The 19,020-nt window shown below is 39.6% G+C and overlaps 1 protein-coding gene across 1 annotated transcript in view; it reads left to right on the top strand.

Moving 5' to 3' along the window:
- LOC111154950 (tripartite motif containing 2) overlaps positions 1 to 18,811 on the top strand; it is a 59,050-nt gene extending 40,239 nt beyond the window's left edge. Inside the window, exons 7-12 of the mRNA XM_022514917.1 lie at positions 2,431 to 2,534; positions 2,755 to 2,922; positions 8,431 to 8,599; positions 9,701 to 9,771; positions 13,815 to 13,955; positions 17,710 to 18,811. Of these exons, the coding sequence (XP_022370625.1) occupies positions 2,431 to 2,534; positions 2,755 to 2,922; positions 8,431 to 8,599; positions 9,701 to 9,771; positions 13,815 to 13,955; positions 17,710 to 17,862 (806 nt within the window). The 3' untranslated portion in view covers positions 17,863 to 18,811. The remainder of the gene's footprint in view (positions 1 to 2,430; positions 2,535 to 2,754; positions 2,923 to 8,430; positions 8,600 to 9,700; positions 9,772 to 13,814; positions 13,956 to 17,709) is intronic.
- Positions 18,812 to 19,020: the final 209 nt, after the last annotated feature.

Raw genomic sequence — 19,020 nt, 5'->3', positions numbered from 1 at the left:
TTTCAAACATGAACCTGCTGCCTGCAGAACCTTCTCTGAGTAGAATAGGCTTGGTCCTGAGCAGGTCAGACAAACGGTTAGATGAAAGAGGGCAACAGGCAGGTTTCTGTCCCTGCCTGGGCCAGAAGGACAGCACCAGAGTCCATCTACCCTGTTCAGGTGTTTCTTATTCCCCTCCCCATTTTCAGTATTTCTTTCCCCTCCCAGTGTGTCCTCCAAGCCATGGGTGCCCTTCCCATTTTACATAAGGAAGGACCTAGAACAGCCTGGAGTTTCCTTATGGAGGCACTTCTTTTGTTTATGTTCCAATCTGAGCTGTAGGACCTCGCTTTTTTATTGTGTTTCTTTACTTGGTCCTTAGTTCTTCCTCTTGCTCATAAAAACATTTGTTTTTTATCAAATATTCCTGACAAATTAAGTCTCATTCTTGAGAAACTCTTGACCTTGCCCCCAATACCTTTTAAAAAGTATGTATATGGGGCACCTGGGTGGCTTAGTCGTTAGGTGTCCGTCTTCTGGCGCTCAGGTCATGATCCCAGGGTCATGAGATCGAGTCCCAGGGCAAGGAGCCTGCTTCTCCTGCCTGCCACTCCCCCTGCTTGTGCACGCCTGCTCTCTCTCTCTCTCTCTCTCTCTCTGAAAAATAAATAAAATTTTTAAATATATATAAACTGAATTCAGACATCAGCAGGAATGCCCAGGAGCTAATAAATACCATGTTGGCACATGCCTCCCTTAAGAGTTAAACACCCCCTCCCCTGCCAACAACAGACAGCAACGTGTCATTTTAAGAGAGCGTTAGCTGTTATCATAAACATGCTTACTGTAGGGATTCTCCGAAGGTCAAGTATAAAAGATCATCTCTTCTGATACGTTTGATATCAAACAGAACTCATTCTTCCACAACGTGGAAGATGTTCTTTTGAGAATCTGGATCTCAAACTTTTCTTTTGTGTTAGTAAGAGTGGATGAGACATAGAGGTGGTGAGTAAACTTGGCAGAATCCTGGATTTCGGTAAAACAGCAAACTGCCCTGTGGATTGGGTTGAAGCCAGTAACCAAAGCATTCACCAGACTGATCCAAGCTGCAGACTAAGAAGTGTAGCTGCAACTTTTCCCCAGACCTCCTTTGTTTGCCTTTAAATTTCCTTGCCTCTCCTCCTTCAGGGAGGCAGATTGGAGGCTTGTCCTCCCCGTCCCCTCCAATGGCTGCCTCTAGAGTAAGCCCTTTCCTTGTGGCTTACCCCATGTCTCGGAGTCTGTCTTTGCTGTACATCAGGCAAATGAACTTGGGTTCCGTTACATGGTGAGGACCAGGTGATCCAAGTAAGATGTTTTTGCCCGGCAGTTCTGCTGTCAAGTTTATTCGGAGCTGAACTCCATTGCCACTGTCACTTCCTAAGCCCACAGATCTGTTTCAGAAGAGTCTAACCATTTCTGAGCAGTGCATAAGCCCGTGTCTGACGCCAGCCACCATCCGCGTGCCTATGGCACCGCGTTCATGCCTAGAGCCAAAAGATCACATTGCTCTTTGGAGTAGGATAAAAAATGAAATGATAGGGTGAAATGAAATGATAAAAAGTGCCCCCCCGAAAAGCTGAGATGTAGCTTTGTCTAATTGTGAAAATCGAAACCTCCTTCCTGGTCCTTTCTGAGCAAAGTTCAGTCTGTTTCTGTCCCTTAATAGTTACACGGTCCTATTGAAATAAGTTACAAATACTTGTTTTAAAACAAAAAGAGACATCTGTTAACCCACAGACGCCCTCGTTTTTTCTTCCCTCCTGCCTCATCTCTCATTGAAAAGCCTAGTATGGATGAGCGTATTATTGGATTAATTAACTTTCCTTCCCCTTTTGTATTTATTTAATCCAGAAAGCGCTATGAGATACTGAGTCTTTGAAAATAATGCGTAAGTTAATCATTACATGACCATCAGCCTGCTAGTTTTATAACATCTGAGGCCCTGTGGTTTGTTAAATGTACTGAAAGCTGCTGCTTAGAAGCTTCTTCAAGTCCGGTTTCTTCCAGAAGCTGCTGAGTGAGAGGGTGGGGTTTCAGCAAAACTCTAAAATAAGGCCCTCTACTGTTGCGTATCATTGATTGTAGTATTAGGTTTTTTATTGTTTGTGAAATCTTACATATATTTTAATATGATTATTAATATAATATTAAAATACTATATAGCTACAGCTTAAGACAAGATTGCATTTGCCTAAAAAAAGTGATTTTTACAAAAACTTCATTGGTCTGGAAGAGATGTTTAGGAGCCTATGCATTAGGTCATGGTGGGAGAGGTGCTTTTTTTTTCAAGTATAATTTAAAAAAGTACATTCTCAGGTTCCCTATGGAAGCCTGGCTAATTCTCTTGAAGAAACGGGAAGATCTAATTCTCTGTTGCTTAATCTCTGTGGTTTTATAATTTGTTTCTAGGTACCAAAGGAAGAAATAAAGGAGAATTTACAAATCTCCAAGGGGTGGCTGCGTCTACAAGTGGAAAGATACTAATTGCAGATAGCAACAACCAATGTGTACAGGTATGGCCCCTTGTTATATACCTTTCTGTGCATATTCCTTCTTAAGACTTCAGATCTACAGTACAAAGAAAGAGAAGCCTACAATTGTGGAGAGGCTTTTCTTCAAATGGGATTTGCTTGTCCTGGCCTGTAGTACATATGATGGGCGTGTTCTTGACTGTTTCTCCCTCACTCATTTCTGTGCAAGTTCACGTTCCAAGGAATGTCATCTGTTTTGCAGATATTTTCCAATGACGGCCAGTTCAAAAGTCGGTTTGGCATACGAGGGCGCTCTCCTGGGCAGCTGCAGCGGCCCACAGGAGTGGCTGTGCATCCCAGCGGGGACATAATCATCGCAGACTATGATAATAAGTGGGTTAGCATTTTCTCTTCTGATGGCAAGTTTAAGGTAAGATTAAGCTGCCAGGGGGCTGCTAAACAGTAGAGAGAAGAAATAGGAACTATAAAGATGAACTTCGACAAGTTCTCATATACAAAGACCTGTTCACATTGTTCCATCTAACCTTTATGGAGAGGAACAGTGATATTGTCCTAAATCTTATATATAGGAAATAGCGGCTTCATTTTGTCAAGCTGCTAGGTTGCTCAGTCACTTTCTTTTTACGTATGATCATATTTACCTAAATGCAATGAAGAATAGCTGTTAGAAAAGGGTATCGAAGGGGCCACTGGTATCTCCCCACTTAACCCACAGATTGGCATGTATGAAGTTGCCTTCTATTGTCTCAGGCCTGTGATAGAGGATGATATGGGAGAACCAGAATTGTAAGACCTGGTTTGAAAAACCTACAAGCCTCTTGAGGAAAAACGACACCAGAATGACACAAAACAATTTGTGTCAGCCTCGAATCAGTCATACATTGTTTGGTGCAATCTGAAAACCTACTGGTGAAATGTGTAAATAGGAATTGGGAGGAAAAGAAAATGGTGGCTGGCAGCACAGAGAAAAGGGGAGTTTAGTTGTACTTTGGGGGGGGGGTTCCATCACTTGACATATTTGCTATTGTCCCCAGCATCATCTCTTTCTTCAGCAAGTCACTGAAGAGTAGAGAGCCTGCTAGGGGTACCAGGAATCTCTTGTAAGGTGTCCTCAAAGAATATTATCATGCAGCCTGTTCTCTGTTGTTCTCACGAAGATTGAGACACTTTGTCAAACATGTTTTCGAAGTCTGTCAGCACTGTGCCTCCTGTATTGCCCTGTCCAGCCTGCTAGAGGCTTCTCATGTACTTTCACTCAGACAAATCAACCCTTGGGAATCCCAGGTCTGCAACTTATGAACTACTGATATAAGTTCCCTGAGCCTCAATAGTCTCCTATGTCAAAGTTGGATTAAAAAAATATATATTTTATGGGATTTGGGTAAGGATTACAGATTTATTTTTGGATTTTATATTGCCTTGTATGAAAAAGGCATCTGCGTCCAGTAACCCTGTCCAAGAAATGAAGTCTGTTTGATCAGCTGTAATTTGGACTCCAGGACTTGCCAGCACTTGGTCAGAACTTCCTTTTCCATCTGTTGAGAGATTGATGCTCTTCATAATCTATTTTGGAATCCTGAAGATTACATGAAGTTCACTCAGTAGTTTCTTTTTGGAGGAATTTATATTTCCCTTTTTAAAGTTGTTGGATCACTACAGTCACCCCCTCATTTTTATTAAAACAAGTTACTTCCATTATTACTAACCCTCAGATGGGAGCCTCTGTTTTATGTGGGGCAGCATCTTTTCAATCTAGGAGACTCAAAAGCTGTAGTTTCTAATTCCGCCACATTCTTCAATTCAAATGCCACACAATTCTTCAACTGCCCTTGAGGTTTTTTTTTCTTGTTCCACCACAAATTTGATGACTCCATATGATGGCCACATACACAGAAAGGTCTCTTGCCTTTCTAGATCTCTACCTTCCTCCCCTTCTTTTTATGTTTTTGTAATTGTATTTGTAGTAAGACATACTCAAATACAACAGCTTTAACATGAACAGAAGGAAGACTGTTCAGCGACATCCGTCTAATTTGGAGACAACCCATTTCCTTGTGTTACATACTCTAGCAAAATCATGACCTGTCTCTAACTTCATAAACGGATGCTAAAACAAGTATAAAGGCAGCAGTTTTATGTCTAATATACTGAAATATTTTATATCTACTATATTAAGACATTTTGAAACTGAAGTTTTATATTTAGGAGAGAAGGCCTTCCTGAATTACGCATTTTTCATTCAATTTTTCGATAGTCTGTATGTAATAGACACTAACCTGGGAGATCCAGATCCTCACAGCTGGAATACTGTTGTAGTAATTGGAATAAACAATAACACTTGTGCCCTCTAGAGGACAGATAAGGTAGAGTTTCAGCATACCCTTTTATTTTCAGTAGGCGTTGATTGGGAGTGAAAGGATAGCAAGTAAAAATGCTTTAATACTGTAATGGGAGCTCATCCGACTTACCATTTGCTCGACCATTTACTGAAAGATACTTATTTTCTTTTCATGGTGTTAAGTAAAATTAAACACATGCTCAGAAAGACAAACCCTCAACACAAAGGTGAATTCTTTGTGTTTGTTCCTAGTTAGTTCTAGAGACATAACCGCTTATCCCCTTTTCTTTCTTCTACTCACCAAATTCTTAGCCCTAATTTTCATTCCTCTCTGCTTCTGATTTTTTCCTTGCCATCTTTTCTGTCGATTTACATCTTTCAGCCCATCCCAGAAGGCTTTTGTAACCCTAGAACAGACACAGAGGCCCCAGCATATCCTAAAATATCTCATCTCTTCCTTCTTCAATCTAAGGATCTACTTGTTGAGTTAAATACTTCTATTTACCTGTTTCAAAGTCAGGGTCTAAAATACCTCTGCTCACTATTGGGTTTAAGACAGGGAACACGTCAGGCCAAGTGCAGTGACTCTTAGTTTCACATTAACATGCGAATGTTACTTTCACATTCACACTAACATGGTAAAATCTGGTGCAGCTATGCTGGGAGTGATGAAAGTAGAAGAAAAAGAGGTTTGCACTCAACATCTCAGGTTTTCTGCCCTTTTTTTTTTTTAAGACCTGCTGTAGCTCTTACTGCATGATGGAATGGCAACAGTCCTTTATTTTCTGTCTTTGTTCTATGTAATTGCCATCTATTTGGTATTATATGACTGAGGCATTCTAAAGTACAGCTAGTGTTCATAGTGTTACGTGGTAATAATATTCTTGCTGTAATAATCAGAGGGTCCTCACTTCCTTTTGATCTCTACTGACATATCTTCCGTTACAACATGAAAGAATACAGTATCTTTATAGATCGTTATGGTACAGCCTCTTTGATCTCTGAGCTAATTTACAAAGTCAGAATCAAATTTATATAACAGATTCCCTTGGAAGAATCCCATTGTTTCCTTCCTAAGTAAATGTGTCTGTTCGTACTCAAGACAACAAATTTGAATCTCATCTATAAGCTTGTAAGAATGAAAAATCCCACACTGTCTGAACTCCCACTATGAAGAAGTCCCTATCCCTCTCTCCATACCCTCTTTCTGCACATACCTGCATGTCTCTGTTAACACTTGAGTGGCAGGTATGACAGCAATGGAATGGGTGGAGAGAAGGAGATTTTGTGCCATCTGCTGTGCTTGGCGCACTGTCCTTCAGAATCTGCATGACCCAGGAGGTAAATGCAATAGCTACCATTTTACAGGTGAGAAAACTGAGGTTCCAACTGGTAAAAGAGTAAATTTGGCTCTGAAATTTTGATCCTGAGTTTGGATGAACTGTGGTATCATAAAAGAAACTAGGAAATCAGGAGGTGCTAATTTTTTTTTTAAGTGCTGGAAAGGAGATAAATTTGGCTTAATACTGGTTGAGTTTAGGGTAATAACTTGTAAAATAGGTCAGGACTAAAGATACAGATTTGAGATTCTTACACACAGAGGTGAAGGTTGATGCCATTGCATAAATGAGGTCTTAGAAGAAGTGTAGAGAGTTACGCTGTCCAGTTTGGTAGCCACTAGCCACAGTGGATGCTGAGTTCTTGAAATGGGACTGGTCTGAACTGAGCTGTGCTATGCGTGTGAAATACACACTGGATTTTAAAGACTTAGTAAAAAAAAAAAAAGTAAAATATATCATCGTTAATTTTAATATTGATTACCTTCTGAAATAACTGTTTATCATATGTTAGGTCAAATACAATATATGATTTACATACTTTTCCCTTTTTTTTCTTAGTTTTTCCGATGTTGGTTACTAGAAAAATCTTAATTACAGATATGGCTTATGTTATATTTCTACCAGGCAGAGAGAGAAAATAAGAGGACTAAAACAGAACCTATGGAAATGTAAATTTGGGGGGATTAAAAATTTTAATTTAAAAAGTAATACATGCAGATAGGTTTTTAAAATAACCCTACAGATGAGCATCAAATGAAAAGTTAGAGTTTCTTCTGCCAGCAGTAATACCGCTGGCTTCTTACCTTCTCTTCCAGGAATACATATACAGACATAAACCCATTTAAATCAGGTGGGCTCAGACTATACCCATTGTTCAGGACCTTGGTTTGTTTAATAATATGTTTGAGGAAGCATTTATAAAAACACACAGAGATCTACTCTACCCTCTAAGCCTCAGTGCCTAGGGGAGCGGCGGCTCTTGCCTCCTCCGTCACTGGGCACTCGGCCTGGCTGCTCCCTCCCCTTGGGTGCTCCCTCTCCTTCCTTTCTGTAGTGACTCATCCTATTAAGTTTTTAATAGGTAATAAGTTTTTGTTCTCTTTGGCTTCTGACATCGCCTGTTTGAATTCTCCCAAATCTCCCAGTCTCCCAAATCAGACACTCAATACCAGGCACTTTAAAAAGGACCCAGTGACCGTATTTTTCTCTGTAATGTGACAGAGACATCTCCAGGGTAGGGGCTGGTCTTGGCATTGCCTACTCAATGCCTGCAACCCTCAGCCACAGAGTTGGTGCTCCATTTACTTATGCTATAAAGCATAAGTAAATAAATGGGAGCACGAGTAAAATATTTCTTTATAATGTTGCTATAAAAGTATATAAACAGGCATTTATATAGTCTACTCAGAAAAATGAATAAGATTTAAAATGAATATGGTATGTGTTTGAGAGAAATCAAATGCTTTTCTCCCATCTTAAAATACTGAAAACCGGAACTATTCAATCATCATGGTTACCCTAAATAATACTAGGCTCTTGAAGTCAATATATTCAGCAAATATTTGTTGAGTCCCTATTGGGCACCAGGAAGTACACTAGGCTCTAAGTACACGGTAGTGGATAAAACGGACATGATTCCTGCCTTCATGGAACTTAACACTGGTGAAGTCCAATGCCAGAGGCTTGGTGATTTTGATATTAATTATGATCCCAATAATGACAATGATAGCTTCCCTTTAACGACTGCCTAATACGGGCTATATTATACACTAAATACCTTTTGACATTGTTTTACTTGTACATATTCCAAAAATGCCACTGGTAGTTACTAAAGTCTTTTTTTTTTTAATACACTTTTTGATGTATAAGGAATCCAAAGCTTGAGGAAATCAAATGTACTTGTGCTATTCTAGGTGTGTCTAAAGCAAGCGACAGGTGTAGAATGTCTCCCTCCTCCTGATCCTGTGATCTTTTGCTAGACCACACTGCATCTCTACAAGGGAACGGTGACCTCAGCCAGGGGGATTCAAGAACATTTTTGGTGGTGATCCCCTTAAAAAGTAAGGATTTCGCATAAATCTTAGTAGCAGTTAATGGACGTGACAAAAACAGAAGCCCATGACCTCTGAGTAGTTGTCCACCCCCGTTTGAATATTCAGGTACATTTGCACTAAAACAGATGTCTGCCTTCATGTTCCGTAGTGTTTTAAACCTCCTTCTCTGTACTTGTTTCTAACAGACAAAAATTGGATCCGGAAAGTTGATGGGGCCCAAGGGAGTCTCTGTGGACCGCAACGGGCACATCATCGTGGTGGACAACAAGGCGTGCTGCGTGTTTATCTTCCAGCCAAATGGGAAGATAGTCACCAGGTTTGGTAGCCGAGGAAATGGGGACAGGCAGTTTGCAGGTACACTCAATGGTAATATGTAAACCCCCTTTTTTATGCTTCTTCTGCTCACATTTGCATGATGTTGGAGCATGTGGAAGTTGCCTCAATCCCCAGTGTTTGCCGGCTTTGGGAAAGACACTGGGGATGAAATCTAAAGGAAAGCATGGTGGGATGCTTCTCAGTGACTCTACCGGCAGTAAGTTGGGCTGCAGGCCACGTGCGATTTCTGTTGGCAGCCGCGTGCAACTCAGAAGTCTGATCTTTGAATATTATTATTAAGTAAAACATAAATTTTAAGGTAAATATTTTAAAAATAAAGATGTTTGACGAATAGTAGTGTTCCTCCTAATTCTCTCTAGCTGTAGCTTTGTCTAAAGAGCTTCTGGATGAGAATTTTTTTCACTTTCCTAGGTGATGATAGGTGATGATAGGAGAGCAGGACTTTAGAATGTTCAGGAAGGGCAGTTCTATTACCTCTCTTTTTGGCGTAGCCCTTTTGCAAGCACAAGTTGCTTAGTTTTTCAAATCTGCAAGAAGAGGCTGAAAGCAGTTTATTATGTTTTCTTTTTGAGAGGATGCTTTTGGCATTTGACAACAATTTGCATCATCTTTTTTTTTTTTTTTTTTGTGCTTTGTCTCCAGTGCTGCCAGGTTCTGAATGTCACCCCAAATTACCGAGTATGGATTTCTGCTCTACTTTTTAAAAAATATTAAATATTGGAGTCTTTTTCTCAGGACCGAGAATCACCACATCTTTCCTCAGGGGGACCTGAGGGCCCTGAAAGGATTAAAGTGTCCTCAGGGAAGCTGGCAGATGTGACTTTCAGATGGTGGCTTGGAGGATGAATTCTGATGCTTACTGGTCATTCCACTTCATTAGGGCTGCTGGTGCTCTCAGCTTGCTCTAAAAGAAGCCAGAGTGGATAGTCCCAAGTGTAGAAGGGTAGAGGACCCAGGGGATCTCGAGCCAGAATTCTGGCTGAATGATCTTTGAAGAACGGAGACTGTGATTCTTTGTGCTTTCTTAAGTATCAAATAGGTTAAATTGTGTCACTGCTGTGTTGCTATAATCATTTTTATCATTACAGTCGTCACTTACTTTTTTCACCTTTATTGCAGGTCCCCATTTTGCAGCTGTAAATAGCAATAATGAGATTATTGTTACGGATTTCCATAATCATTCTGTCAAGGTACTATCAGCACATCAATTATTGTTACCTTTTAACTGCTTTTATTGGGAAATCAATCAGAGAAGATAATATAATAATGATATATATGCACAGGAACTAAAGGAGTTAACCTCAAAGAGTAGATTTTGCTTCTCCCTGAGGTGCAGGTTTTAATTTGGACATACAGACTTTGGAGAGTCAGAAAATTGAACAAAATAGGGTGGTTGGTGAGTTTCTTAATTTGAAACGGGCGTAAATGGTGATGACTACAGAATGAAATTTGAAAAAGCAGTCGCTTAAACTTAGGCAGAACTTTCTGAAGCTTCATATTTTTGGCTATTCGATAAATTAAAACTAGATCATTTTTTTATTATCTGCACCATAATGCCTTTCAAACAAAATTAGATATTAGAATTCTGCTACAACCAGAGTTGAGGAGGGAGATAGCCCTAGTATACATTCCTACAGCTATTTCATACTTAGAATGCCCTCACACAGTGTGGGTGTTCCCCAGAATACAGTGCCCGTTCAGCTCCCTGGAACAGTGTGGTACATTTTCCTTACTAGGTATGGAGGGGGGAGGGAAAATTTGATGTTTATGATCCAGTCAGGACGTATAAAAATGAATCAGAACAGATTTGTCATTTTACTGAAAAGAGGAAATGTTTTGTCACATTCTAGACCACAATTCTCAAGGTGTGGTGCATGTTCCCCTGAAGGGACGCCAGTGGGCACGGACCAAGCACTGGCAGGCATTTTTATTTGGAGAGTTATATGTTTATTTTTAGGGTTACCTTCTATTTACATCAAGTGGTACTGCTTTACTCTTACAGAAATGATAGAAAGTTTCCCTTGTAAGTAAATTCATTTACATTTTTTTTAAGTGAGGCTTTTTTTTTCTTTTAAAGCTTTTATTTATTTATTTGTCTGGGGGAGAGAGAGCGCGCACTCGAGCATAAGCAGGGGGAGGGACAGATCCAGGGAGAAACAGGCTCCCCGCTGAGCAAGGAGCCCATTGTGGGACTCGATCCCAGGACTCTGGGATCATGCCCTGAGCTGAAGGCAAACGCTTAAGCCACCTAGCTACCCAGGCACCCCTAAAGTGAGGCATTTTTAAAGGAAGGATAATAAGGAAACAGCAGAGGTGATACAGGCCAGTGACTGAAGTTTGTATTTAGAGACAACCATTGGGCAACCAAAGCAAAAAATAGTTTGTTCTTGTTGATAACTGGAATAGTGTAGGGATAATAACGTAGGGATGAGATTTCAACACCCATCTTCTGAGTCCTTCACTGCTCCATTTCCCCAGTTTGCCCTGAAGGCATCTTTAACCTGAGTAAGATGGAAAGGTTTTGAGCTTTTTTTGGTGGCTACCAAGTCCCTGTGTAAAGACTAGAGCAGGGTGGGCTGTGGTGATGGGGCTGGAGGAGGAGAAGGGACCCCCACCATTGCTTACTTCTCAGGCTGCCTCCTGTGTGTTGTCTCTCCCGAGTTGCTGCCACAGTGGTAGACCTCTATCCACACTCCCCTCACCGCCCTCAGTCTCTCTCTCTATAGGACCTGTCTCCGTGAAAGCAAGAGGACTGTGAGAAAAGTAGTGGTGGGCAGGAGGGAGACCTCAAAGGGGCCATAGGGACTGGGCTCTAGGCTGGCCTCCCAGAGGGCTGTAACAGTCCTGTGTGAGAAGAGTAACGAGAGGAGTCACAGTCTGGTAACACGCTTCCAGCCTTCCCTCTCTTTGTAGAGGAATCATTAACTAGAGGGCATTTAAGCCGAAGGTAACCAGTGTAGATGAGCAAAGGCCAGCAAACGCCTGGCATAGATGCTGCCCACCACCCCCGAAGACAGTCCTATTAATCAAGTTGCTCTTTTCTACTAAGCGCAACTGTGGCCTCAGAGCCTTTCCGTCCCAGTGCTCCAGGCAGCCTCTATGAACCAACTGGCATTGGTATGTGGGAGGACTCCTATTTACCAGCCCTGGCTGACAATGTAGAAGGAAATAAAACAGATGTAAGTAATCAACATGCAAGGCAGGTAGCACTGAGCGATTTCTTTAAAAGAGGTACATATAAAGGTCTCTAAGTATCCAGAAGAAAACAAAGAGCAGATTTCTGTAACTAAGACTTACCAGGGAAGACTTCCAAGTGGAGGTGGTATTTAAGGTGAGTAGGATTTTGAAATCAGGAAAGGATTATGAAAGTTATCAAAAAACTTGGCCATTATATCACCGCTGTGAAAACTATTTCAGCTCACACATCTGCCTCTTAATATGTTTTCATCTGAATAATTTATAAGCAATTAAATGATGTCTTAGGCGGGAAAAATAAACTATGAGAAATTTATAATTCCTAAGATTCTGATAATACGTCAGGTTTTCAGTACAGTAGAGGTAGACTATTTTAGTAATTTAAATTCAGTTTTCCTCGTATTTAAGAAAACCAGTCTATTTTGTTTTTTCTCTTCTCTTTGATAGCTGTTGCCATGTAGCTTTTATGGAATAGTTGGGCTTTAGTTTCCCATGTAACACGTGGCAGTTAGAAGTGGTTCTGGATTCCAGGCCCTTCTCTGGTGGTCAGTATGAAAACTGTGCCTATAGGTCAGGGCTGACAAATGGTCTAGTTCTTTAGCTACCTTCAGCATGCATTCTCTTTTCATTGCAAAACAAGTAAGACTAAATTTGGCATTCTCTATCATTTCAAAATAGAGCAGAGGTGTTTGAGCCATTTGGATCATACCGAGGAAAACATACTTACTCAGAGAGATCAGTACAAACAAACAAAAAGATTATTGGTAGAAGATAATTGTAAAGATGAGAGAATAATAGATTGTGTCCTCGCCAGCAAACACTCTCATTGGTCTTTAAAACAAGAATGTTTTGTGTGAAATGAGAAAAGTAGTCAGGAAAGATTTTTAAGCTATAACATCTTAGTAAAAGCTGGTTCTTGTTTTATTCTTTGCAAAGAACCAAAGAGGTGGCTTGCTTACTTGGCAAGTTAGGCAATTCAAGAAGCAATCATGCTTCTTTTTCATCTTAAATGAAGTTTAGCCTTTAGAGATGGAAGTGTCTCACTTCACTTTCCCAGTACATATAACTAAAAGGAAGAGTCGTTTTCATCTTTCATGATCACAGAGGTGGCAACAGGAGAATCTGTAAAAGACCCTGAGATCATTTTCCAATTAGATCTGCACTCAGGTGTAGTGAAATCCCTCAGTTCCACATTTTAGGAACCGTTACTCTCCATGGTGCTTTGCATGTAATACTTTTTCATTTGCTAATGAGTATTTTTACGCATTTTTAATTAACCACAACAACCCATTGCTTTTCCATATCAGATACTAGAGAATTTGCCAAAGAATTCTGGGTTTTGCCCACTTCTGTCAACCCGCCTCCCCTTGGTATACTCCATCCAGCAAAGCCTTATGGTCATATAAACTCTTTATTTTAGCTAAGTATATATTTTGAAAAAATATATTAAAAGCCTTTCTTTTGATTCCTCACCTTTGCCATTAAGCACAGACACACACACGCATGTGCACACCTGTACATTTCCCCTGCTGTAGGTGTGAAGTCCGGCCTACTCTTTTCTCACATCGACTTTGCAAAATGGTAATAAAATCTGAGCATCTGGCCTAACGAAAACTCCTAGGTCCTGATCCAGTGTTGATCACCCATCCTTTAGAAACACGATGCCTGTCCTTGAGACTAACTATTTACTTAAAGGCAGAAAGAATTATATGGTTGAAAATTACAGCTCCACTTTCTCATCCTACCCTATACTTGTATATATTTTATAATTTATAACAAAAGCATTTTTCATATAAGTATTCAAAAACCAGATGTTAAGTTAGAAATAAGTGATTTAATAAATAATAAATCAAATTTATATAGCAAATTGGGGAAGCATAAATGATGTGGGGGTCTACTTTGTAGATTTTTTTTTAAGAATGTCTTAAATCATAGGGCTTATTATAAAAAACCTGCTCTATACGTATTTTTATAACTCATAATGTTGGTTCAGCTGTTCTCGATTTAAAATAAAACCATTTAAAAATATCTCATACAGGTGTTTAATCAGGAGGGAGAATTCATGTTGAAGTTCGGCTCAAATGGAGAAGGAAATGGGCAGTTTAATGCTCCAACAGGTGTAGCAGTGGATTCAAATGGAAACATCATTGTGGCGGACTGGGGAAACAGCAGGATCCAGGTAACTGGAAATGCTAATGTATCTGTGGAGAGAAATTGTTATTTGTTGAAAGTGAAGAATTGCCTGTCTCCCAACCGGAATGTGTTCCATTCTTCATGGGTTAGATTCTCCATAGACCACTTGATCTCACCAGAAGTGCTGAAATAAGGAAGGTAGAGTAGGAAAAACATCAACAGGTTACCAGAGTGAATCCTAAAGTGTGTAGTGGATAGAACTCAAGAGGTCCATTGAACCAAAATATTATATTACTAGTTCTACTAGCTTCTAACTAAAAACTATCATTTTCTTTAACAATGAATATAGGCAACAGTCACAGGAGTTTTAGTAATATCTATAACTTTGTCACCACGAGGAATCACAGAAATTTCCATATTACAGTTGCAAGATCTCAAATTACCATTTGTGCTCATCACTCTTTGAAAATAGTCAATATTAGACATATCACTATTTCTTGTTACCTTATTGTGTTAAGAAAGTACACATATTACTATATTGCCATTTTGTAAAATTTTGATAACTATATTTTAATATAATGGTTTTCCTTTATAACCCCATGTATTTTGTTTTAATCATTTAAAAACATTATTCTGCTGAATAACCTGAATCAAAGGGGAAGCCTCAAGGAAAACTTAAAAATACATCGAACTGAAGGAAAACACAGATAACAGCATATCGAGGTTTGTGGAGTGCAGCTAAGACAATCCTGAGAGGGAGATTTTTTTCCCCTGGCTTTATTGAGATATAATTGACATACAACACTGTGTAAGTTAAAGGTGTACAACATGTTGATTTGATAAATACCGCAAAACGATTACCACTATCGCTTTAGTTAACACCTCCATCACCATCCCATTGTTAGCATTTCTTTTTTTGTGGTGACAGCATAAAGATCTCCTCTCAGCAACTTTCAAGTACCTAAGACAGTTTTATTAACTATAATTCCCCCACTGTGCGTTAGATCCCCAGAACTTAATCATCTTCTAACTGGAAGTTTATACCCTTTGATCAATTTCTCCCCATTTCCCTCACTCCTCAGCTCTGGTAACCATCATTCTACATGTGAGGGAAATTAACAGCACTAAATGCTTACATTAGAAAGTCAGAAATCAATATTCTGAGCTCCTACCTCAAGAAGCTGGAAAGCAAGGAGCAAAACAAGCTAAAAGCAAGCCGAGGGAAGGAAATGGTGAAGATAGGAATAGAAATCAATGAAATGTAAGGCAAACAATATGGAAAATCAGTGAAACAGAAAGTTGGTTCACTGAAAAGAGCAATAAAATTGAAAACCTCTGGCAAGATTGATAAAGGAAAGACACAGGACACTAATACCATTACAGACTCTGCAGTCATACAGAAATTCTGTGAACAACTCTACAGGCATAAATTTGACAATTTAAATTCCTCAAAAAGTACAAATCCCACAACTCACCCAATATAAAATACTTTGAATACCCCAAAAACTACTAAGGAAATTTTATTTCATAATTTTAAAACTCCCCAAGAAGAAATCTCCAGACTCAGATGGTTTTACTGGAGTATTCTACTAAACCAGATGAAAGGTACACAGGATTTCTCTGTACTATCAGTGCAGATTCCTATAATTTTTTCAAAATTAAAAGTTAACAAAAACGGGGCACCTGTGTGGCTCAGGTCATGATCCTGGAGCATCAAGTCCCAAGTCAGGCTCCCTTTTCAGTGAGGAGTCTCCTCCCTTGCTGCTGCCCTCCCCCGTCTTATTCCCTTCTCTCTTTCTCTCTCTCTCTCTCTCTCTCAAATAAATAAAATCTTAAAAAAATAAAAGTTAACAAAAATAAACTTTAAAAATAATAATGAATTTAAATACATTGTCATGGTTGAGCAATAATGGTGCCGTAAATGGCATTTGGCATTTTATTTGGGTATAAAAGAATAATAAAAGTGGTTACATTCTAGAAAAAAATAGTAAAACACTATTTTCAGACGGGGTCTGTTGTCTTTGCTAGACAAAAAAATGTATGATTTTTTTAAAAATTAAGAACAAAGATTTTGAATCCTCAGACTAAAGAAAGATTATTCTTTCCCCCCATTTCTCTGTGTAAACACCTCCATGAATCCAAACATACGTCTGCAGACGGGCCTATTTATCCTTGCTAATGTGGCCCTGTGCAGAGCTCCTGGGACCTCAGAATGCACTGGTTAAATCTAGTAGCATCCAGATGTCTTTGTGAAGACAGCAGTAGTCAGCAGTTTGAATCTGGTATAGGTATTTACCTCCCAGAAAAAGGATTGAGGGGCACCTGGCTGACTCAGCCACTAGAGCATGCAACTCTTGATCTCGGGGTTGTGAGTTCCAGCCCCGCATTAGGTTTAGAGTTTACTTAAAAAAAAAAAAAAATCTTAAAAAAAGAAGGAAGAAGAAAGATTGAGGCTATAAATGAAACTCTAAATGTTTTTATTTCTCTATTATATTATTATATTTACCTTGCTTAATTATGCCAGCTGACATCTACATTTGAAAGAGGCATTCTGTATGTGATGGAAAGCCAGAAGCCAGACAGGGAACTACGTTCACAAAGCAGTTCAGTATAAGACCACAGATAGTAAGCTGTTTGGATTGTGGCCCTCATAAGCACCTGCCTCATCACACTGCCTTTTAAAACACCTATGGGCCTAACAGAATGATCAAAAGAAACAAGCCTGGGCCTTACAAAAGAGAAGGGTTCCTTTTATTTCATCATGGCAGAAGCTTACAGACCAAAAGAAGACTACTTCATGTCCAGATATACATGGGGCGCCTGAGTGGCTCGGTCGGTTAAGCTTATGATGCTTGATTTCGGCTCCACTCATTATCTCAGGGTTGTGAAATCAAGCCCCATATGGACCTCCGCACTGGGCATGAAGCCTGTTTAAGATTCTCTCTCTCCCTCTCCTTCTGCCTCTCTCCCCCTAAAACTAAACAAAGCGAAACAAATGTACATGTTGTGGGATGTCCCGCTGGCTGTGGTTAGAGCATGTGACTCTTGATCTTGGGGTTGTGAGTTTGAGCTCTATGTTGCGTGTAGAGATTACTTAAAAATAAAATCTTAAAAAAAAAAACAACCCCACAAATGTACATAGTAAACCATTGACTTCTTAAAACTCCTCTTTTCTGAAAAGGAAAATAAATGATCTTCTCATAGTATACTATGGCAACCATACCTCTGTTGCTGTTTTTTCTGTTATGATTGGGAATAAAAAAGGGATGTGAGGCTGGAAGGAGGGAAAGTGAAAACTGAGAAAGAAACAAGGGTCATTCATTTTCAGGTACCAATGAAGGCTATTCCCCTCAAACTGACCACTGTAAGAATGTAAGTGAAATCTGTTGGCCAGTGGCATCCTCCTTGTCAGTGACTCTGGGGCATAGAGAATTAGAGGAGAAAAAGCAAGGTTAAGTAGAGGGAAAGAGTGGATATGTGATAGTGACCTAAACAAACCTGTGGGCTTACATGCATAGTTTTTCTAAAGATTTATTTTTATTTATTTTGGAGAGTGAGGGAGGGGCAGAGGGAGAGAGAGTCTTAAGCAGCTGTGCTGTGTGCGGAGCTCCACAAGGGGCTGGATCTCACGACCCTGAGATTACCACCTGAGCCGAAACCAAGATTTAGATGCCTAACTGACCTGCCTCTTACACACATGCTTTTATACTGAAAAGATTAGCATCAAGGGTTTTCTAACTCCTCTATTTCATCATATTACTATAACTTCTATAGCACTCTGGCTTTTTATTTTTTTATAGGTTTTTGATGGAAGCGGATCATTTTTGTCCTATATTAACACATCTGCTGACCCACTCTACGGCCCCCAAGGCCTGGCCCTAACTTCAGATGGCCATGTCGTGGTTGCAGACTCTGGAAACCACTGTTTCAAGGTATACCGGTACTTACAGTAATGATGGGCAGCCGGACAGCCCCTTACAAAGGTCTTGCACTATAAACTGGAATGGATTTCTCGACGCGGGACCAGATTACACTAGACTTTCCTTGCTAGAAGGAATCATTGGTGAACTTTTCAAGGTTATTTCTGAATGTAACTATTTCCTTAAAAACTGCATATCTGATTTCTGTATTTACCTTTTAGGGTTTAAAGAAAAAAAATTCCTTCTACTGAATCTATGGAAATGGCAAAGTTTTACACCTGTGAACTATGGCTTATTGGACAGGGATTTATGTAGTTGAACTGATTTTGCAAATCGAACAGACACTAAAACACAAAACAAAAAAAACCTGGACTATTTAAAGGTATTCATTAATCCTGTGAATGGTAGCTTTTGTGCAGAGCTTCCAAAAACAAAACAAAATCTATTGTAGTTACATACTTTATTTAACTTTGGTTACAAGACCCGGGGGATCTTCTAACTTCCCTTTTACAGTAGGTATTACTCCTGTGACATTTTTTGGGTTATTGATAATTACACATACATTAGGAGGAAAACAAGACTGTCTTGCAGAATCCTCCCAGCTGTGATTAGGCAGTCCTCTTGAGTTTAGCACTTAAAAACCACTGCAAATTTCCCATCCTTTTTGGGTTAGATCCAAGATCCTTTTTGTGTGTTCTTTTCACCTTTTTCTCCCACTCACCTTGTATCAAAAAACAAAGTCCATTTTCAGGGAAACCTGAAATTCCCAATGCTTTGAAAAGCATATTACAATAGCAAATGCTACCTTTTAGTAAACAAACAGCCCCCTCAACTCCAGACTAATGCACTAGAATGTAATCAAGAAAAAATTAGCCACATTTTATGTGCCAATGTTCTCACGTGTCTCTCCTCTTCCACTTCCTGAAAGCGAAAGCTTTACCTCCTGCAAAATGTCAGCACATGTAGTAGGACACCAGTATCCTAGGACAGAGAGCCATAAGTAGCCCTTTGGAGGACTGATGGTGTCGACCAAAGGCATGTGAATGATTAATGGTTTCCCCTTAGAAAGCAAGTGTTACCAAAGTTGTGTTATCCCAAAAGCATTACAGGTAAGGGCATGTTATGGTTATTTATCATTGTCTAATGAATAGTAGAGGCATTAAAGGACTATGTATACATGATTAGGGTAAG

Source organism: Enhydra lutris, unplaced genomic scaffold, assembly GCF_002288905.1.
Source record: "Enhydra lutris kenyoni isolate GAN:26980312 unplaced genomic scaffold, ASM228890v2 scaffoldscaffold3, whole genome shotgun sequence".
In the NCBI taxonomy this organism is placed as follows: domain Eukaryota; kingdom Metazoa; phylum Chordata; class Mammalia; order Carnivora; family Mustelidae; genus Enhydra; species Enhydra lutris.
This window is presented reverse-complemented; position numbering and strand designations above follow the sequence as displayed.